The sequence below is a fragment of the Phyllostomus hastatus genome, unplaced genomic scaffold, assembly GCF_019186645.2.
Source record: "Phyllostomus hastatus isolate PE091 unplaced genomic scaffold, TTU_PhHast_1.1 phas_scaffold_28, whole genome shotgun sequence".
Classification (NCBI taxonomy): domain Eukaryota; kingdom Metazoa; phylum Chordata; class Mammalia; order Chiroptera; family Phyllostomidae; genus Phyllostomus; species Phyllostomus hastatus.
The window spans coordinates 6,110,059-6,133,033 of NW_025334022.1; the positions used below are offsets into that span (position 1 = coordinate 6,110,059).

General features: G+C 36.9%; 1 protein-coding gene across 10 annotated transcripts in view; it reads left to right on the forward strand.

Moving 5' to 3' along the window:
• The window catches only part of ACSL4 (acyl-CoA synthetase long chain family member 4), a 96,357-nt gene that overhangs the window by 65,378 nt on the left and 8,004 nt on the right, over positions 1–22,975 (forward strand). For all 10 annotated transcript variants that reach the window (XM_045817535.1, XM_045817536.1, XM_045817538.1 and 7 more), the window contains 9 exons: positions 1,607–1,757; positions 1,909–2,032; positions 5,199–5,270; positions 8,916–9,055; positions 9,850–10,022; positions 12,383–12,457; positions 14,304–14,495; positions 15,958–16,072; positions 20,070–20,227. In XM_045817535.1, the coding sequence (XP_045673491.1) occupies positions 1,607–1,757; positions 1,909–2,032; positions 5,199–5,270; positions 8,916–9,055; positions 9,850–10,022; positions 12,383–12,457; positions 14,304–14,495; positions 15,958–16,072; positions 20,070–20,227 (1,200 nt within the window). The remainder of the gene's footprint in view (positions 1–1,606; positions 1,758–1,908; positions 2,033–5,198; positions 5,271–8,915; positions 9,056–9,849; positions 10,023–12,382; positions 12,458–14,303; positions 14,496–15,957; positions 16,073–20,069; positions 20,228–22,975) is intronic.

A 22,975-nucleotide genomic window follows, 5' to 3' on the forward strand; every position in this document is an offset into this window, starting at 1 on the left:
ACAGCTTCTTAGAAATACAAGAGTTGCATCATAGATGAAGGACAGTTTTTAAAATCACAGCAAATAGCAGTACCCAGAGTATCAGCATTTATGGTGCTTCCTTGCACCCCAGTTTCCACAGGGCAATGTGAAGAGGGACACCCTAGGAGAGACACCCTAACTTAGGGAACCCAAATCTTACAATGGGCAGTAAGCATGCCTGTCCTGTGTGCTGGAGAGAGAGATTATCTCTATTATCCTGGACAGTAAGCAAGCCAGCTCTTTGCTTTGGATGGAGACATTCTCTCTGTCTTTCTAGGCTGTTCACTGTCCAGACTTTCCTGGAAAGATAGTTCAGAATAAAGTCAGTGCTTCTACTCACAAGCTGTGTGGAAACTCAAGAGACAGCTGGAGAATTGTCTCTCAACACAATGTTGACCCTGCAAGATGGGGGAAACTTGACTGATTCTTCAAAAGCTGTTGGCAGAAATCTATGGGAGTATTGAGTCCTCATAACAATAACTTGGTAGACCATATATCCCACCTAGTTCCACTCATGTCTACACTAGATAAGACACATTTTTTATGATACTTTATCTGAGTAGATAGTTGTTATGACAGGTGTCACATTGTGTGCTTAGATTAAGAGCTTAACATATGGGGTGTGGCAAAATGAGGTGTACATTTGTGAGCATGCAGAACACACAGTTTATTTTTGTATTATTTATTAATTATTGTATTTTCCGTACTGACCACTGTAAGCCTACTTTGGCCCCACCCTGTATGTACTGCTGCTGCATCCATTAGTCATCAAATGAAAGATCCAGTTCCAATTTTTTTATTTATAAACTCTTAACAGTAGATATCTTTAAGGATTATTAGCATTAAACAATTTAAGTATAACTTTATCTTTGGTTATTTCAGTGGTAAAATCACACTGTTTAAAATTTTTATTTTAATTGGTACATGAAATGTAACTCATTTTCTTAAACTAACTGTTAAAAAATAGTTTATTTTGTAGAACAGAGATTCATAGCAAAATTGACAGGAAAGTACAGAGAGTTCACATATACCCCCTACCCTTACATACACACTGCCTCTCCCACTGTCAACTTTTCCCAGAAGAGGGTACATTCATTACAATTGATGAGCCTACATTGACACATCAGAATGACCCAAAGTCCATAGTTTACAGTGGGGATCACTCCTAGTGGTGTATATTCTATGAATTGGGACAAAAGTATAATGACATGTATCCACTATTATAGTATCATAAAGAGTATAAACTGATTTTTTTAAATCCAAGAATCTTGTTAAATTTTCACTGAATTCTGATAATATATCTTTGTCTTCTTGGACATTTTGGTATATTCTGGGGTGGAAAGGAAGTTACTAGGTTAGCTTTATACTACGTTGAAGTTGAGATTCAGTGTGCTATTTAAAACTTAGCATGTTAGAATTTTAAAGTTGAAGTCACCTTAAAGATCAATTAAGAACAACAACAACAACAGAACCCAAGGAAACTCAGGAAGGTGATGGGTATGTCTATTCCCCTGATGGTGGTGATAGTATCACAGGTATTTTTGTATGTTCAAATCATTAATGTGGTGCTTTTTCATTCATTTAGCAAGCGTTCCTCCAAATAGACCAGCTCCTTCAGACATGGCTATTGTCATGTATACCAGTGGTTCTACTGGCCGACCTAAGGGAGTGATGATGTATCATAGCAATTTGATAGCTGGAATGGCAGGCCAATGTGAGAGAATTCCTGGCCTGGGGTAAGAGAAGCATTTGACCTTTTTTTTTAGAAATCAGAGCTCATGTTGGCATTCTCTATTTAATCTATATTAAAATGATAAGGTTATTGAGATTTATAATTTATAATGCCTTTTTAAGATTGGCTAAAATGTTTCTCTTATTTTGTTTTAGACCAAAGGACACATATATTGGCTACCTGCCTTTGGCGCATGTCCTAGAATTAACAGCAGAAATATCTTGCTTTACCTATGGCTGTAGGATTGGATATTCTTCTCCACTTACACTCTCTGACCAGGTGACAAAGTTTTTCAGTATATTGGCCTGATCATTATCAAGTTCCATTGTTTGGCTGAGAACATATTACTCAAACATGAGATATTTTAATTCAGCTAAAACTTTTTTCATAACTTTGAAAGAAATTCCCATGAACTGTAGCTATTTTAAATAAAATTGTTTTTCTGTTGCTTTTCTACATGTCTTTAAATTATTTTGAAACTAATTGTTCCTTTCATCTTATCTTATTAGGTTTGTATTTCAGAGAGCTGAGATAGAGAATATAAATACACTGAGCCTTTCTTGACATATTACTCATGAATATTGGTGAGATTTGGGAGAGAGGTGGTGATATGGTTTTGGCCCAATTTTGCTCTGAGTTTTCTCTAGAGTAGTGCTGTCTAATATAGTAGTCACTAGCTATATATTGAAATACAGAATAATTAAAATTAAATCTGAAAAATTCAGTTTTTCAGTTTCTCTAGCCACATTTCAAGTTCTCAGTAGCTACATGTGACGTGTGGCTGCCATATGTATCACACAGATAGTGAACATTTCATCATTATGGAAGTTCTATTGGACAGCATTGCAGCATGTCCAAAGGCAGCCCCTAGATTTCTACCGAGTCTGGCTCCTCCCTTCTCCCTGTTGTTCATAGCAGGAAAATCCAACAATGGGTAGGGCTGATTCATGTATTTTAAGCCCATTTGAAAAAGCTTCAACCAGACATTGGTGGAAAACAGAGCTTTGAAGGGAGCTGTGGCATTGTGAATGCTGAAAGGTAAACTGAGTATAGGTAGGAATGACTTGATTCTCTGTGTGGCTTCTGCCACTCTCATCACTGGATGCCCAGCTGTCATATTTCAGAACCCTAGGCAGTGCTGCCTTTTATTTGGGAGTCTTAATGAAGCATGCATTAATGAGAAGATGTGCCCTTGTAGTTTACAGTTAGAAGTTGTAATGCTTTCAACTTGTTTTTTGTTACAAATACCATTTTAGGTGGAGATTAGGTAGGTTGTGTACTATTAAGACAAAAAGTTAAATCAATGTTTTTGATATTTCAGGTTGCAACCATCTTTTTCTGTTTGTGGGGGCTTGATTTTGGATATAAAGTTAAGGTGAAAAAATCTTAAGGGAACTATTGATTAAATTTAATACATACATACATATGTAGGCTTCTGTGATGATCACCATCTAGATCATGGGAGGAAAAAAGAACATTTCTAGATCCCAGAATGTCCCTTGTGTCCCTTTATGGTCATTACTACTACCCTACCCCTAAGGATAATCCAAACATCTTTTCAGTGGCTTTACCTTGCGATGTTCCAAATAATTGCCTACTTTGTACTTTAAGGACCATAACTTCTTTGTAAGATGGAGAACTTGCTGTATTTCACCAAACCACTAAGCTGAAAATTCACATCTACAATCTGCTAGAATAGTAACGAATGAAATAAGTAAACTAAACTATCAAGTAAACTGATAAACAGGACTTGATTGAGTGAAGTCATAATAGACCTATTAATGAGACTGGGGCTTGCACTTTTTAAAAACTTAAAAATCTGTGATGATTACATTGGATGCATTGTAGTGAGTTTTTCTTACATCTGGAGATGTTTTCAAAATGTAAAAATCATTTCATTAAGCTTTGAGTATGATTTCCCCCTGAGTAGGGGAGTGCAGAAAGCCCTTGCTTTCACTGCCTTTCTGAAAGCAATAGCCTCAGTGTGGGAAAGGGGGGCAGTTGGAGTGTATTGCTGGTCTGACTTCATTCTTGCTGTCTCTGAGGCCAAGTAGTACATTAGAAGCCTGTTAGAGAACTGTCAAGAGCATTCACACCTACCTTTTCAATAAACTTTGTTCTACAGAGTCTTGATCTGATCAGGAATATAAAATACAAGAGTCTCCCTTACATAGGAAATCAGAAAAAGGTCAGAGACCAGAGGGACCACCTTGGAACCCTGCAGATGATACCAATGTCAAAACAAGGGTTACTGGAATCATAATAAAGACAGGAACTGAAATGTTACTAAGAATAATAAAGCCAGGAACGACTCCTTGTGGCTACTGCTATCCTGGGACTGCTCTCAGAAACAGAGAAACTCGTCAGCGACACATGGAGATAAGCTCGGACTTGAAGGACACAAGAACCCATCTCTCTCTCCACGGAGCAGCCCTCTATATGTGGTGTGCATATGCAGGTGTAGGTTTCCACTCACAAATGTGCACACATTTGCCCACTTCTTGTGAGACACAAGAAGTTATTTTATTTCCTCTATTTGTCTCATGAAGAAAAGTGGTATAAAAACTATTGAATTCTATCAGCAGAACCTTCTATATGGCAGAGTTGGTCATACCAGAGGATCCCATTGCATCTTAAGAGCTGATTTTCTTCTTGCTTGTGTTGGCCATGGCTAACACATGATACAGCTAAACTTCTAGACCCACTGCATTACAGCAGATTCTTATTTTTATCTACCTCTTTCAGTGGATGACTGTCAGCTTTTCTACCTACTGCTCTGATATCTGAAATCCCATATCGTATTTATGTGTATAAGAAAGAAAGAGAAAAGAATTGAAAAGAAAAACATACACACATTTACAAATGTATGTGCATATCACCACATGGTCACTGGAAGTGTCTTCAGTATTCTCTTAACCAAAATGTTATCAAATTAGTTTTGTATGTTACTTGATGATCATAGTGGTGAGTTTGAGTTGCTGGTTTTTCCTTTTGGCTAATTAAAGAAAGTTAAAATTATCTTCAACCTTTGTTTTAGTGTTTGATCTACCTTAGTTGAGGGGTTTTGTTTTGTTGAGAATGGATAATCAGTGCCATATTTGATGGTAATGTTATTAATAAGAATGCTTGACTTACCAAAATATCCCTTTATTCTTTCTTCTGCATCTTAGTTTATCCTCTAAGGAAGGCTGAAATGTGCTAGAAGAAATAAAGCACTAAAGCACTTACACCTCAGACTTATAGTTTATAAGGATGTCAGGATTGCCAAGTGGTCTAAGGTGACAGACTTCTAGGTTATGATAGTTCTAACCAATAATTCATTGAGCAGTAGAAGATAAAATTCCATGTATAAATTTCTGCCTTTGTTATTGTTAACCCTTGAATTATAACATTTTCTTTTGCTAAGGTTAGTACCCTAATCCTATTTACTTTGTCTTTAATGTAGTCCAGCAAAATTAAAAAAGGAAGTAAAGGAGACTGTACTGTGCTGAGGCCTACCCTCATGGCAGCTGTTCCAGTAAGTGCAGAGTATAAATGTCATTTATTGCTTGCACTTGAACTTTTTAAAAAGTAATATTAGGCATATATATATATATATATATATATGTCTATATACACACACACAACTTTGTGCATATTATGGCAAATGTGTTACTTAAAATCTCAGGTAAGTATTGGGAAAGATGCAGTGGCAAACTTCTGAAATGTGTAGCTGCTAGTGTTTGCTGATACTTGAAAATTAGGTGATGAAAATGGCTAAGTTCAAATTACCCAGAGTGAAGATTGATCGTAATACTTTAAAGGTAGAATATACTGTAAATATCATTTTGTATAGTCACTTAGTTTAAAACATGAGGAAACCTGGGCCATGGTGGAGAACTGAGGCAGCATATCCAAGGTTATAGAGCTGGTTAGTGACAAAGGTAAGTCTAGAACCCAATCCTCTGGACCCTTACGGTGACTAAGAAAGCTATCAATTGAGACCTCACAAAGAAAAAAAAATTATTCATCTTATTCAAGATCTTTTTGTGAAATACCACCTTTTATAAAAATAAGATGTTACATTTTGCCCTGGCTGGCGTAGCTCACTGGATTGAGCGCAGGCTGTGAACCAAAGCATTGCAGGTTTGATTCCCAACTAGGGCACATGCCTGGGTTGTAGGCCACGGCCCCCAGCAACCGCACATTGATGTTTCTCTCTCTCTCTCTCTCTCTCTCTTTCTCCCTCCCTTCCCTCTTTAAAAATAAATAAATAAATCTTAAAAAAAATAAGATGTTACATTTTATAGCCTTATAATGACGAATTCTAAAATATTTAATGCAGTGTTTCAAATTTGTGTACTCAAACAAACTCCTGCTTTTAGGCTTTGGAAACTGCAGTGGGACTGGGTATCAGTACTGCTTGTATTAAGATCAGACTTTAAATCTTATCCCAATATCTTTCACAGAATTGTTTTTGCACATGGAAAGTCTGAGATTAGATAATGAATTGTTCAATGTAAGTTTTTCTAAGAATAAGAGATGGAAGATACTTTTTTTATCTTCTAATTACTAAATAACTAAAGAATTAGAATAAGTCAGAGTGGCATTTGCCTTTTTCTTTAGAGGTGCTATAGAATTCACCAAGCTTACAAATTAAAATGTGGCTGATAATAGGTAGGGTAGTACTTCTGTGTTCCAGGTACTGTGCTAAATGCTTTATTTAGGCAGCTTATCTCACTTCTCCCCGAGACTTTGTGGGTCTTGTTACCCACATTTTATAAAGAAAAATACTTGCTTAATACAGCCATAGGTTGTAGAGTTAAAGTCTGAACTCTACCAGTCTGATTCTAGAGTCTTCTTAACCACTAAGACTGTCCTTTTAGGATTGTTTTTGTTGTTTTGTTTTGAGAAATATTATGTTAGTTTCATTATCCAAAGAACAGGAGTCCCTAGTAAACTGTGTCACACAGCATAGTTAGGGAGTAGGAATGGCTGAGAAATTTAGGAAGCAATGTCTGAATTGAGGCTTGAAGGATAAACAAGAGTTAGCTGATATTCTGTGTCTTTTCCAGTTGCCCATTGTCCATTCTTCTTTACTTTGTGTCTTGAGAGGCTAACTTTTGTGAATGAGTTATCAGGGCATGCCTGCCTTCTGCTTTCTGGTTGAGTTCAGCCCATTGTTGGCACTCATGAGTGATCAGAAGGTAGGAGGAGTGAGAGAGAGATCTGCATACTTACTGTCTTTGCTTTTTCTCTGCTAGGCTGCAATTTTGTGGAGTTGTAAGGCATACATACATTGGTGACAGCCTCTTTCCCATTGGCTATAACCAGGTCTTTCCCAGTCTTTCCCATGGCTACAGTGCTCCTTCAGGTTTCAGCAACACTTCTCTCCTTGTACTTCTTGAAGCCTAGGGATAGTAAATGATCTCCCATGTTGCTAGTCCATTGATGTTTCAGCAAACCTGTTGTTTACCCTAGCTCCGTACATTCCTTCATAAATAGGCTTTTGCAATATTTTTATTGAGAATTATTTTTGGTGGGTTCTGTTTTCTGGGTTTGTTCTTTTCCTGAGTCAGAATAAATGATCTTTTAAGTATTGTAATATTCACATTCTGAGAATTCAGAATAAATACAACTTCCTATAAGCAGTGACTCAATTGAGCATTATGTAATTAGATTAAGGTAAACTGGTGCCTTATTGTGCTAACAATAAATCCTGCCAGTTTGTTGCAGCTATGTGTGTTCCTTACTCATGGCATCTTTCTGTGCCTGTGGTTGGTGTTGAAAGGAGCAGTGGAAGTGGTTTTCACACATCTCTGTCCTCCCACGTGTTTTTTTTAACCTCTACATCCCATACACTTTTTTAAGAGGGATAATTATAGGATGTTAAAACCCTTTTAGGGAACTTTTGGGATTTCTCAGCCACAGATCTACACAAATATTTTAATTATATAATAGTTATTCCTTTTGTGGAAGTGGAGAAAACAACATTGTACCATGCTTGAATGCCACAGTAGCTCCTAGCTTCATTAAGATGTAATCATCATATAACATTGTATGAGTTTAACAGGCACAACATGATGATTTGATATATGTATGTAGTGAAGTAAATACCACAATAAAATTAGTTAACATATTGATCACCTCTCATAGTTAACCATTTTTGTGTGTGTATTTTGTATGTGTTGTGAGAACATTGTAAGATTTATTGTCAGCAACTGTCAAGTATATAATACAGTCTTGTTAACTATAGTCAGCATGCTATACATTACACCTCCAGAAGTTATTCATCTTCTAACTGAAAGTTTGTGCCCTTTGATCAGCATCTTCCCAGTTTCCCCAACCTCTAGGTCCTGGCAATTACCAATATGTTCGCTGTTGCTGTAACTTCGGCCTTTTTAGATCCCACATATAAGTGAGATCGTGCAATATTTGTCTATCTCCTCTGACTTACTTCACTTAGCATAATGCCAAGGGACAGTTCTGTTGTCCGCATTTGTGAACAGCATTTTTTTGTCCCTCCTTTTATTAAGAGACATTCATAAAGTTATTCATTGTACCACAACTGAATTTACACTAATTGCTACTTTCAATATTTAAAACTAGGTATTTATAAATAGGTATGCTTTATATGATACTTCTGTTAATCTGTGCTAAGTAATTTTAAGAAAACATCATTTGGTGATAGTCCAGGATTTTTGTTTGTTTTATTTTTTATTTTGTATGTCGTAGCATGGTAGTCAATATATGACAAACCTCGTCCTACTTCTAATTTTCCAAGGACCTGTGACCAAGAGACCTGTTCCTTTTTTGTTATCTGAGCTTCTATTAAAATGCCCAAATTATAGGGACATAAGAATTTTAAGAAACTGTAAAGCTCTCTGCCATGCTGTAAGAGTTGCTAGGTAGTAGTAATAAAGAGAAAAACATCAGGATTAGAGTCATTTTTAAAAATTTTGGTAAATTTAGTGTATAGAATTGAAGACACCCTTATCCTTGTCCTTAGTCTTTTTGAAGTAGTAGACAGTCAGTGAAATTAATTATATAATGAAGTAAATATATTTATTATGCTAAAGGCATTTACATAAGATTTGGTAAATAAGGTATCCTCAACTAAAGACTGTCTCAGTATTGGTGTAGGTTTTTTGTCTGATTATTGGATATTTTGCTTACCTTATAGGAGATCATGGATCGAATTTATAAGAATGTTATGAGCAAAGTCCAAGAAATGAATTATATTCAGAAAACTCTGTTCAAGATAGGGTATGATTACAAATTGGAACAGATCAAAAAGGGATATGATGCTCCACTTTGCAATCTGTAAGTATATTTTATAGACTGTATTTTGAGTCTTTAGATCTTTTTGTGTTTTTACATCTGGAATATAAATAAGTAAATGGCAACTTAATTTGAGCATTACCACCATGATCTTAAGGTTGACATTTTCTTTTATTTAATTTTAAGTCTCATTGCTGATATAGCAAGCAGAGAACCCTGAACTCTGATCTTGGCAATTTAATAAACTTTAATAATTGAGTATAAATATTTAAGATTGAATTATAGAATTTGGTCTCATGAAGAAAAACTAGAATAGAATTTTAAATCAAGACATTTGAAGTTAAGTGTGACATTTCTAACTTTTAAATAGTGATTTTCAAGATTTATTCTGCATGTAGGTGTTTCTGATTTGTTGTTTTCATAAACTAGCATAGTGAGTATGTGAATACAACAGTTATTTTAAATGTAGGGCTGTGGCTTGGAGATGGGGAGGTGTTTTTCATTGGAAGGGAGGTAAGATAGATGACTGAATGTGCCAAAGATAACTTGAAATAGTTTTTCTTTGACATCATCATTATTTTCTTTTATTTACTGCATATTAATGCAATTTCCTGACACAGTACTTTTAACAGTATGTGGCATTCATAAAGAGCCATTCATAAAGTGTTCAAAGTGTTACTATTTCTTGTTCTGTTAACCTCTCGTTATAACCATGGTTTTGAAATTTAGATGTCTCAACCAAAGTTGAGAAATCTTCCCCAGAGCTTATAAATTAGTGTGTTTTCAAGAATAATATAGTACATGTGCTGTAATAATTTATCCCTCCTTTCATTAAGGATACTATTTAAAAAAGTGAAGGCTTTGCTAGGAGGAAATGTTCGCATGATGCTGTCTGGTGGAGCACCGTTGTCACCTCAGACACATCGATTCATGAATGTCTGCTTCTGTTGCCCAGTTGGTCAGGGTTATGGATTGACAGAATCGTGTGGTGCTGGGACAGTTACTGAAGGTAAGCACATCAGTTGCTACTCATAAAGCCTATTTGCATTACTTTAGGGAACTATGGTTGTATTATACCTCTGGGTTTTTTTTTTTTTTAATTTTATTTTTGGAGAGAGGGGAAGGGAGAAAGAAATGGAGAGAAACATTAATGTATGGTTGCCTCTGGCACGCCTACTACTGGGGACCTGGCCCACAACCCAGGCATGTGGTCCGACTGGGAATCGAACTGGTGACCCTTTCTTTGGTTTGCAAGCTGATGCCCAATCTATTGAGCCACACCAGCCAGGGACATGTTATACCTCTTAATATTGGGATTCAATGCAAACTTACATAGTTTTAGTTTTAGAAACTTTTAGTTCAGTATCATATGAACCCTTATTTTGAAGCTTTGTAAATACAGGGGTGGGCAAAGTAGTTTTACAGTTATGAGTACATGAAACACAGAGTATATTCTTATAATGTTATTTATTAATTATTGTGTTATTTTCCATATGAGCAACTGTAAACCTCCTTTTGCCTGCCCCCATATTTTGCCCCATTGTCAGCCCTCAAAATTCTGTCACCCGCTGCTATAACCTTTTATCTCTAAATGATCTCTTATTTGGAGAACTGCACTCTTGAAATAAAGTATCACTTTTTTTGCTCCTCCTCAAATCTATGCTCCTGCCATGACTTGTTTGTTTTTTCTTATTTCAGCAGCCTATAGCAGGTTTCCCAACTTACGTACTATTGAAATTTTGAACCAGATAATTCTTTCTTGTTAGGGGTTCTCCTGTGAATTGCAGGATGTTTAATGGATAGATAGTAGTAGTAACCTACTGCCCCAAGTTGGGTCAATGAAGTACGTACAAACATTGCCAAATATCTTCTAAGGGGCAAAATCACCCCAGGTTGTGAAACAATGAGTGTAGTAACTTTTGTGGATTATCCCACTTTCACTTGAAATGTATTGTGTCCAAAATTGGACGCAGTGTCCAAATGCCATTATGCTAACCTGTCTCTACATTACCAAATTGTTTGTGACAGTGGTATTACCATCCTTCAAACCTTTCAGGGTATTAGCTTTGAAGTCCTTTGATTATTTTTAGTATCTTTAAATTTTATCAGCTCTTCCCATTTCACCATTGGATCATGCCCTTCCCTACATGCCACCTTTGGCATCCAACCTTTTATTACTTCATAGTGTTCCGAGGTAACAGCCTTTCAATGGCTGTCTTTCAACATCCGTGTCTGCCTCTAATATATAAATTCTGGTATTCCTGCATATTTCTGTCAGACACATCCACCTCAAGCACTGCTTCACACCTGGTGAGCCTAGCTTTCATCATATCTTTAGTCTGATACCATTGTACCTAGCCATTATTATATTCCATTTTTTTCCCATGTGCATACATACTTGGCTTTTCTCTCCAGACAGGATAATCTTCTCACCATTTCTCATATAGGCATTCTTGTTCCCACCTCTCTGTATTTTCTACTTTCTTTTCTTGGACTGCCCTTTTTCTTAACCAGTCACAGCCATCTTCTAATGTGCAACTCTTCAATTAAGTCTTTCCCAACTATTTTATTTTGCATAGCTCTTTCTAGTCTCTAGGATACTATTGTAATCACCACTAGTACTATACACTTTAGTATTTAAATGTGCTCTAAATTGTTTCATATGTATTTCTTCCCAGGTAGTTTGTTTGTAAGCTCATTGAGGGTAGGGTCTTCTCATTCTTAACATTGTCCTCACAATATTTAATATAATGCTACTTATTGCTATTTAATAGACTGTCAATAAATACTTGATATTGCTAGTAATAATCCCAATTTACAGAAGGATCATATAACATCTTTGATGACAGCAGCTAACATTTATTGAACTAGTTATTTTTGCCAGAAAGTGTTAAGCACTGCCCACATATCATCTAATTTAATTTTCACAGCATGTTTCTATATGAAATAGGCTCTGTTACTATCCCAATTTAATAGATGAGGAAATGGGTCTTAGGGAGGTTAAATAACTTGCCTAAGTTACATAGCCCATCAGCAAGTGTTAGACAGGGAATTCCAATCAAAATCTGTATTATCAGAATCTACATAGATAGTAGTGGAGCCAGCTGTCCTTCTTTAACAGCTTTTGTACTTATTTATCTGAAATATAGCCATGAGATGGGAAGATGATATAACAACTTTGGAATAGATTGTACTGTTGAAATGAAGTTGACATATGGAAAAATGATCACACTTGGTACTCTTCTCTATATGTTCTCTCCTTTTGCCATCTTTCAGAATCTGGTTCTAGCTCCAGTATTCCTGTTATCACTTTGGTGCAAGTCTGGAATGTGGTATTCTAATGTCATTGTTGCTTTTCCCCCCTCATAGTTACTGACTATACTACTGGCAGAGTTGGAGCCCCTCTCATTTGCTGTGAAATTAAGCTAAAAGACTGGCAGGAAGGTAAGAATTTGATGACAAGTGCTAGTGATTCTAGTTTTGCTGAAAACTACTGTAAGCCTCATGACTTCTATTTCTTTCAAGTGTTAAGTTCTCTGTTATTGCTTGTTCCCTGTGTATTCTCTTTCCGCAGTAGCATCTGTACGTTGCCAAGAGGAAAAGAAAATCTTTCAAAGCTAGGCATAATGATTCTGATTTGGGGAATACTTGATGACAAAGGGGAAAAATTATTAGTGGAGCAGTCCCGGGTTAGGGGGAAGGATGTGTTATCATTTTCAGGGGGGTTGTGTGACTAGTCTCACTCACACACACACACACACACACACACACACACACACACAGAGCTTTATAGATTTTTTTTTAAATATGAGTTTTCTTTCTTTTTTTTAAGATTTTATTTATTTATTTTAGAGAGGGAAGGGAGAGGAGGGAAGGGAGGGAGAGAGAGAGAGAGGGGTGGGGAGAGAGGGGGGAGAAGGGGAGGGAGGGAGAGGGAGAGAGAGGGAGAGAGAGTCTGGGGGTTATGGCCTGCAACCCAGGCATGTACCCTGGCTGGGAATCGAACCTGGGACACTTTGGTTCCCAGCCCGCGCTCAATCCACTGAGCTACTCCAGCCAGGGCTAGCTTTATAGATCTTGACCCCAGCAAACATTATCATAGTTGAGACTTAACTGTCCAGCTGTTTGTATAGTTGAAAATTTTAAAATATTTTATTTATTTATTTTTAGAGACAAGGGAAGGGGGGAGAAAGAGAGGGAGATAAACATTGATGTGTGGTTGCTTCTTGCTTGCCCCCAGCTGGTGACATGGCCCACAACCCAGGCATGTGCCCTGACTGGGAATCAGCCCTTTGGTTTGCAGGCTGGAACTCAGTCCACTGAGTCACACCAGTCAGGGCAGTTTTCAATTTAAAGAGCATCTCACAGCTGAAGGGAATAGTGCTTACAATCCTTTTTATGATGTAAAATCTAATTAGTGTATAAGTTTATAAATTCAGAGTTTTATATATTTTTCTTAAAGTAAGCTTTATTCATTCAGTAATGAACACGTAATGAATAGTGATTAAATATTTTAATAGTTGCCCTGGCTGGTGTGGCTCAGTGGATTGAACACTGGCCTGTGAAACAAAAGGTCACTGGTTTGATGCCTGGTTAGGGCACATGCCTGGGTTGTGGGCCAGGTCCCCAGTTGGGGGACATGTGAGAGGTAGCCAATCGATGTTTCTCTCCCTCTCTTTCTTCCTCCCTTCCCCTCTCTTTAAAAATAAATAAATAAAATCTTTAACAAATAAATATTTCAATAGTTATTATTAGTTAATTTGATGTTTTAATTTTTAAAGTCATGACTAGCCATAGGCAAAATGAAGAAAATAAAATTTTCTTCCTGTTTTCCATAGCCTCCCTTTCTTATTTAATGGTGTTGCCTTTGGTAGGTACTTACTCTGTGTTCCCTTTGATTAAAACCTGCTTAGAAAAAATCTGAAATGCATTGCTATCAACCTATTATTAATTTACTTATAGTAGCTTCCAGTGTTACCGTTCTTGGGAGCTATTTACCTTAACTGAGCTCTATGAATCTAAAACTTTAATGATACTCTAAGTGTGAAATTTTATGGTCATGGGAAGGTTTGGGGTGCATAGTGGTTAGTGATTATCATTGAGCCTGGTACTCTTGAAATCACAGTCACCCACTATCATTACATAAATCTGAGTAGATACAAACTAATGTTCTACTGTAAAATGATGTTTAATTTGGCCAACAGGAAAGTATTTGCAGAGGAGCTTTAAGCATTAATGTGACTACCATCTCATTTAATCTGCTCAACTAATTTGCTCTAATGACTTCCAGGTGGTTATACAATTCACGATAAGCCAAACCCCAGAGGTGAAATTGTAATTGGTGGACAGAATATCTCTATGGGGTATTTTAAAAATGAAGAGAAAACAGCAGAGGATTATTCTGTGGATGAAAATGGCCAAAGGTGGTTCTGCACTGGTGACATTGGAGAATTCCATCCTGATGGGTGTTTACAGATTATCGGTCAGTACATTTCCTTTTTTGAGGTTTTCTTTACTTTTGTAAGTTCAACATATATGAAAGGTAATATTGGTTAAGTCATTACTAGTGTTGATGGTTCCATTAGTTTAAACTTTGGGCAAGTTATTTAACTTATGTCTGTGCTTCTTCATCTGTAAAATAAGGACACGAACACTGACCTGGTATGGCTTTTGTTAGCATTAAATGAGATGATACATGGAAAATGTTTAGAGCAGGACACTGCTTGCATCTAAGTAAGTGGTAGCAGCGTCAGCATGAAGCATGGGGAGGATGAGCAGGAAAATAGCAGATGGGTAACAAGAAAACAAAAAGTGCTCAGAAGAGGGGTTTTTTTGGTCAACTGCATGTGGTTCTGTATAACCATTTATGGTAACATTCCCTATTATAGTCCTTCCTCACCCTCTACCTCCCCACCCAAGAGGCAGTGTGGATGTATTTTCCCTAGTGGCCATTTATATGGCTCTAATTAGCTCTGAACCTTAGAAAATTATAATATCAATCCTCAACATTAATCTGTTCTTCTGAGAATATCATTTTATTTGGCACTGTCCTTTTTGAGCCTACTGAAATAGACTTGTGAGTTCAAAAAGGCACTCTAAATGGCCCTTATGCTATTCATTTTAATCAGGCAAAAGTTAAAAAGGTGACCAGCTGATACGGAAAGCCATAAAATTTCCTCAGTCATATTTCTGCTGATCCATTTAAGTCTATCTCTGAAACCATATCTGACCGGAATATAGTTAAAGATTTCTGGGGAAGTTTCCAGAAAACATGGTTCAATGTAGAACCAATAACCCCACCCTCTTTCTTGACCCTTAATTGCACTGGAATCAAATTTTTTTCTGTTGGCATGTAGAGTTGGGTTCCCAGGCTACGGATAGGCAAGTCAACACTCACACAAAGGTCATAAAGCAACCTGATATTTATGCCATGCCATCCTGTGCCTTCACATTCTTAGAGCATTGTCATTTTAACAAGATAATGTCACATATGGAAAATGGGGAGCTACCATTCATTGACCATGTTCTCTATGCCAGACATTGTACTACATGCTTGTATAAGGTAGGCTTCATTACCTCTGATAAAATTGAGGGTTGCAGAGGTCCCTCCACTGATATGCCTAGGATCACATAACTGGCAGAGCTACCATTGAAGTCTAATGCTACAAAGTTCTGTTCCTTCTATTAACTTCATTATAATGTTTAAGATGATAAGATACTAAAGCTTTTGGTACAGTGTGTAACATTTTAGCTAATACTTCCGCATTTTAACTAGGCAATTTCTTAACTGATATGTATGCGCAAGCATTAAGTATTATAATATTTTAGAAGAAGTATCTTTGTAAATAAGGATGAAGGCAATGAGATTGAAAGAAAATCAGAATTGTACAGACCTTAATACAATGGACTAAGGATAACTTAGCATCATTCTTCATGACTTACAGATCGTAAGAAAGATCTGGTGAAGTTACAAGCAGGGGAATATGTGTCTCTTGGGAAAGTAGAAGCTGCATTGAAGAACTGTCCACTTATTGACAATATCTGTGCTTTTGCCAAAAGGTAATTTTAAAAGTTATATATGTTTTTTATATACTTGAAGTAAAAGGATAATTGGGAAATTTTTGATTATGTATAATCATAAGGGAAACATCAAATTTTTATCAGAGTTGTGAAATGTTATACATTTCTGAAAAGTTTTTGGATTCAACAGCTTGAATATTATTTGAGATAATCCAGACATTTTAACTTGTTAGACCCATACTATGTGGTGTTAAAAACATAGTTATGCCACAAAACTTATTTCATTTAATTTTCATAACAACTGAGACTTAGCAGGTAAGTAATTTTTCCAAGAAGGTACACAGCTAGTACAAGTTTTTTAAATAAAAAACCTGATAGATTAAACCATTTTCTTTGTAGTTTAATATAGTTTATTTTTATGGGCTTGATTACTTCCTTTAAAAATTTAATTCTAGGCCCTTGTTTAGAATGTTGTCCCTTTGTGCCAGGGTTGTAGATTCGATCCCTAGTTAGAGCACATACAAGAATCAACCAATGAATGCATAACTAAGTGGACCAACAAAACCAATGTTTTTCTCTCTCTCCCCTACCTTTCTTCTCTCTCTCTCTAAAAATAAGTGAAAATAAAAATTAATAAAAGTACCATTGATATATATTTTAAAAAATTCTAAAAAAACACAAGGCAAAATTTAGCATCTTAACCATTACTAAATGTACAGTTCAGTGTACAGTGTAATGTTAAGTATATTCACACTGTTCTGCAACTTATCTACAGAACTTTTCATCTTCAAAAACTAAAACTCTGTATCCATTAAATAATCCTCATTTTCCTTTCTGCACAGCTCCTGGCCATTCTACTTCCTGTTTCTATGAATTGGACTGTTCTAGATACCACATATAAATAGAATCATACAGTATTTATCTTTTTGTGACTGGTGCATTTCACTTAGCATAATGTCCTCAGATTCATCTATATTGTAGCATGTGTCAGAATTTCATTTCCTTTTAAGGCTTAATTATATTGCACTGTATGTATGGGGATGAAATTTTGTTAGCCATCACCCATCAATGGACAACTTGGGTTGCTTTCACCTCTTTGACTATTGTAAATATACTGTTGTGAACATGGATATGCGAGTATCTCTTCAAGATCCTACTCAGTTGTTTCAGATACACGAGGTCTGTCCAGAAAAAAGTCCAGCCATTGTTAATATAACAACAATGGTTTGCAGGACATTGATGTAACCTGGCAGCCAAGGAGAGTGGACTGGAATGCACATGTGTGAACAATGATGACTTCACTGTACTAGTCAGTGGGGGCGGTAGACGCCGTTGAGTTAGAATGTGTACTGTGTGGCCACCACATTCAGAATGAGTGACTAGAGCAATGAATCTGCATAAAATTTTGCATTAAGCTTGCACATTCCTCCATCAAAACTATTCGGATGATTCAGAAGTCCATAGCTATGGGAAGCTGGTGATTGGCTGCTGCATCATGACAATGCACCTGCTCATTCATCATGTTTCGTGCACAGTGTTATCACCCAGGTGACTCAGCCACCCTATAGCCCAGACTTGGCACCGTGTAACTTCTGACTTTTCCCCAAACTAAAATCACCTTTGAAAGGGAAGAGATTTCAGACCATCAATGAGATTCAGGAAAATATGGTGGGGCAGGTGGTGGCATTGGGAGAACTCTGTGAGGTCCCGATGTGCCTACTTTGAAGGGCACTGAGGCATTACAGTCCTATGTACAATGTTTCTTGTATCTTGTATCTTCTTCAATAAATGTCTCTATTTTTTTGTATTCTGTGGGTGGATACCCTCTGGACAGACCTTGTATACCCAGATGTGGGATTGCTGAATCATACAGTAGTTCTGCTTCCATATTTTGAGGCACTCCCATAGTGTTTCTTTCATAATAGCAGCACCATTTTTACCTTTCCACCAGCAATAGACAATGATTCTCATTTCTCCATATCCTCACCAACACTTGTATCTATTTTTTATAGTACTCATCATAATGAGTGTGAGAGGATATCTCTCTCCCTTAATGATTAGTTAATTGAGCACTGTTTTCTATGCTTTTTGGCCATCTGTATATCACCTCTGGAGAAGTGTCTAATCATGTCCTTTGTCCATTAATTTTTTTCTTATTTTCAGTTATACAATATGATGTTATCAACTGTAGTCATCATGTTTTACATTAGATCCTCAAACCCATTCATCTTATAGTTGAAAGATTGTATCCTTTTGCCAGCTTCTCCCTATTTTCTCTACACCCAGTCCCTGGCAACATATTTTCTACTGTCTTTTTTTGAGCTTGATGTTTTTTTTAAAAAAAAGATCCACACTTCAGTGTTACCATGCAACATTTGTCTTTGCCTGGTTTATGTCACTTAGCATATACCCTCATGGTATATCCATGTTGTTTCAAATGGCACCATTTCCTTCTTTCTCATGGCAAGTAATACTCCGGTATGTGTTTATCACATCTTTATCTATTCTTCTGTTGATGGATACTTAGGTTATTTCTATATTTTGGCTGTAGTGATTAATGCTCCAATGAACATGAGAGTAAAGATATCTCTTCAATACCCTGTTTTCATTTCCTTTGGATATATACTGAGGAGTCAGATTTCTGGATGATATGGTAGCCCTGTTTAAATTTTTTGAGGAACCTCCATACTGTTTCCCATAGTGGTTAAACCAATCTGTGTCCCCACCAACAGGTTATGAGGGTTCCCTTTTCTCCACACCCTAGTCAGCATTTGTTATCTTCTAGGGTTTTTTTTTCTTCTTCAATTTATATCTTCTCTTTTTGATAATAGCTATAGCAGGTGTGAGATATCTCCTTGTGGTTTTGATTTGCATTTCTTTCCCCGATGATTAGCCGTGTTAAGCTGTTAAGCAGTTTTTCATGTGCCTATTGATCGTTTGTATATCTTCTTGGGAAAAAGGTTTACATATATTTAAATATATAATCTTTATCATATTTTTTCTATTACTATTTTAGTCCCCTTTTAACCCCCTCCCCAACCCCAGCAACCACCCATTTAAAAATCAGATCATATTTTGTTTTGTTTCTGCCATTGAGTTTTATGAGTTCTTTATATATTTTGGGTATGAACCCCTATTCAGATAGATATGTAACTTTCAAATATTTTTGCCCATTCTATAGGTTGCTTTTTCATTTTGTTGAAGGTTTCCTTTGCTATGCAGAGGTTTTTAGTTAGATATAGACCCACTTCTTTATTTTTGTTTTTTTGCCTTTGCTTTTTACATCAAATCCAATTTTTTTTTCCAGCACCCGTATCAAGTACCTTATCCTCTGTTTTATTCTAGGAGTTTTATTTCAGGTCTTTGTCCACTTTATAATTGGGTTATTTTGTTGTTATTGAGTTATAGGCATTTTTACATATTCTACCCCCTTCTCAGATACATGATTCACAAATATTTTCTTCAATGCCATAGATTGACTTTTCACTCTCTGTTGACTGTGTTGACACACAAAATTTTTTGAAAAATTGTTGTATTCTCATTTATCTATGTTTTTGTTGTTATTGCCTATGCTTTGGTGTCATAGCCAAGAAAGCATTGTCAAATCCAATGTCATGAATCTATTCCCTTGTGTTTTCTTCTAGGCATTTTATAATTTTAACTCTTACATGTTTAGGTCTTTGATTAATTTTCATTTGTGATATAAGGTAAAGGTCCAACTTTATTCCTTTTCATGTGGATATCTAGTTCTCTCAACACCATTTGTTGAAGAGACTGTCCTTTCCCCATTGAGTGGTTGTTGCACCCTTGTTGAAGATCATTTGACAGTATATGCAAGGGATTTTCTCTGGGCTCTCTATTCTGTTTCACTGGTCTATATTATCTGTCTTTATGTCAGTACTATGGACTGTTTTACTTAATGAAACTATAACATGTATATTTGGAGTTATTTTGTAATTTACTATTTCATTGGATTTTAGGAATACTTGTTCTCAGTGTTTTAATTTCTATTTTGTTTCATTTTCTAATTTTTTAGTGACCAGTCCTATGTGATTAGTTTTGTGGTTCCTAATCAGAAAAGGTTGACACTTTTGGCACAACAGAAAGGGGTGGAAGGAACTTGGGTTGATATCTGCAATAACCCTGCCATGGAAGCTGAAATACTGAAAGAAATTAGAGAAGCTGCTAATGCTAGTAAGTAAGAAATTGCTTGACTTTTAGTACCTTAAAATCATTTAATGGTGTTTTGTGCACTGGGTTTTTCAAGATGTCTATTTATTTGTTTTGTTTTAATAATAAAATACATGGTTGGAAAACCTGTTTCTTAAATATATATAATGAATTTCCATATTGGAGGGATTCTTACATGTTATATAGTAGAATAACCTATCTAGTTATTTATTGAATGTAACAACATCCCTGCTAAGTGGTCATCTAGCCTGTATTTGGAATGGTCCATCTTTGTTCTGATAGTTTATAATGATGTGTCCTTGTGTGGATCTTTTATTGTTTATGTTTATCATATATAAACATTCCACATCACATCACTTGGTGTGGAGTCCTTCATTCTAGCAGTCTCTGCCCTTCAGTTCTAGGAAATATCTGTATATCCTTTTTAGTTTGTTTGCTCTTCTTTCAGTTTTCCTCTCCAAATTCTGTATTTGTGTTTTTATATGGGACTATTTTTATCTGGATGTAGGACCTCTAGCCTTTAGTCCTCTAATTTTATGGTTTTGTTTGTTTTTTTTTTCTTTTGATTTCTATATCATTCTTTTTGTTTGTACTCTGGCAGTGCCTTCATCTTTATCATCTTCTGTCTTTTGAATTTACAATCTCAGAATTTTATTTTCCAGAGCTCTTTCCTATTTTCTCAGTGTTCTTTCAATAACATTGTCTTATTCTTTCATGGATGCAGTCAATATGTCATCTCTTACTCCTCTGAGGATTTTAAAGGGATTCCTCCTATGATATTTTCTTTTGTTATTGACTGTTTTCTCCAAGTTCCACTGTCTGCTTGCTTTGGTCATGGCCTCTCATGTATGCTGATCCTTGTATGTCCATTCACATTTGACAATGAGGTATTGAAAACTTGTTTGTAAATTTTATTGGGCTTCACAGAAAAGTTACTCAAATGTCAGTGTCTTGGGTCATTCCATTTCTCCAAAGATAGGTTATTAGCCTGACTGCCAGTACTGTGGTAGCCAAATAGATGAAATTGGAAAGGGCTGTGGGTGGAGTAATTGAGTCTTAATCTCACTGAATCCTTCTGTTGCCACCTTTAGCCCCTCCCTCTACTGTACCTATGTCCTTGGGTCCAGAGTCCCTAGTTCAATTTTACCAAAAAGTAAATGTGTCTCCAGCCTGGTTGGGGAAGAGCAGGATAAAGAACAACTGTCATCTGAGCAGTATGCTGCTCATCTCTGCCTGTATTCAGAGATACAATCTCAGGAGCTAGGTTTAATCCTTGTTGCCAGTTGGCTATTAGTTCCCTTGGTTCCCAATCAGTGACTGCTAGTCCGTTTGCTTTTGGTCTTCTAAAATTTTGTTGAACTTGCTTACCCAGTGTCCTCTTTCTTTTTGTTTCAGTTTGTTTTCCTTGTGGTTAATGCATTTTTAATTTTTTAAATTATTTTAAAGCTTTTAAGTTATTTTCTAGGGGAGCAGACATGAACTGTGTTCACCTTCATGTCTAATTGGAAGCTGTTAGCCTAGTTTTAATGTGTAGCTTTCCCTCCTAAAAAGTAATAGTATCTTCATTAAAAATGGAGGTGTTGGTAAACATGGCTCACCTGCTCACACAACCACATCAAAATTACAACTAAACTACAGAACAACCATCAATCAGAACTGTCAGAAATCGAGTTGAATGGAACTCTGGCAACTACAGAATTTAAGAAACCACATCCATCCAGACTTGTAGGAGGGGTAGAGATGCAGAAAGGGTCCCTCATCTAGGTGTGGTAGATAAAAGTTAGGGAGGGATATCACTGGAGCAAGGAGAGCCAACCCCACACCAGGGCCCTCAGCTGAGGGATCCAGTTTCAAAAAGATAAGCCCCCATATCTTCTGGCTGTAAAAACCAGTGGGGTTTGAGTGGGTGAAAAGAACTACTGGATTCTAAGAAGTGCCTATAAGGGCTTACACTCTGATTTATTCAAACTCACTCCCTTTGAGCTCCAGCACCAGGGTGGCAGCTTGAAAGGCACCAGCAGCATGCAGGGAGGAACTGAAGTGTCTGGCATCAGGACGAGAGCTGGGAGTCAGTTTTCTCCCAGACAGAAATGTTGGCAGAGGCCATTGTTCCTTTTCTGAGCCATTGCCTCACAGAGCACCAGGCACCATATCTGAGTTTCCATCAACCTGGCTGACAGAGTTTGCTGTGCTCTAGGGAATACCTGAGGCTCCAAACCATCCAATTTATAGCTCACCCAAGCTGTTAACAATGGTTTTTCCATATGAATAGCTGGTCTGTGCTCAGGCTTCACATTCTCCTAAATCCTTTCAAACAAGCAACAACCAGACTCCTCAAGTCCCTAAGCCCCATACAATTGGCTAAGCAACCCTAGGCCTAGCACTAGCAGTAGACAACTTTGGAACACAGTTTGGCTCCAGCACAAGTAACAGCCATCTGCAGATTGCTTTGTAGCTCATTCTGGGTGGCCCCAGGTTAAACTCATGTTGGGGCTGACCTTGGCCTGCACCACCCAGGAAACTCCAGAGCCCACACACCTAGTGGACAGCTACAGACCACATCAGAGCACCATCACACCACCCCTGCACAGGTGATCCTCCATGGAGGGCAGAGATTGGTCGTCAGTAGTCAACAGCCAGTTCCTGCAGCTGACTGTCCTGGATAAATCCTTCTAGTTGACCTGCGAACAGCAATCAGAGTTTAACCAGAAGAGGAGGGTGCACTCAGCCCACACAGAGGATGCATGTTGA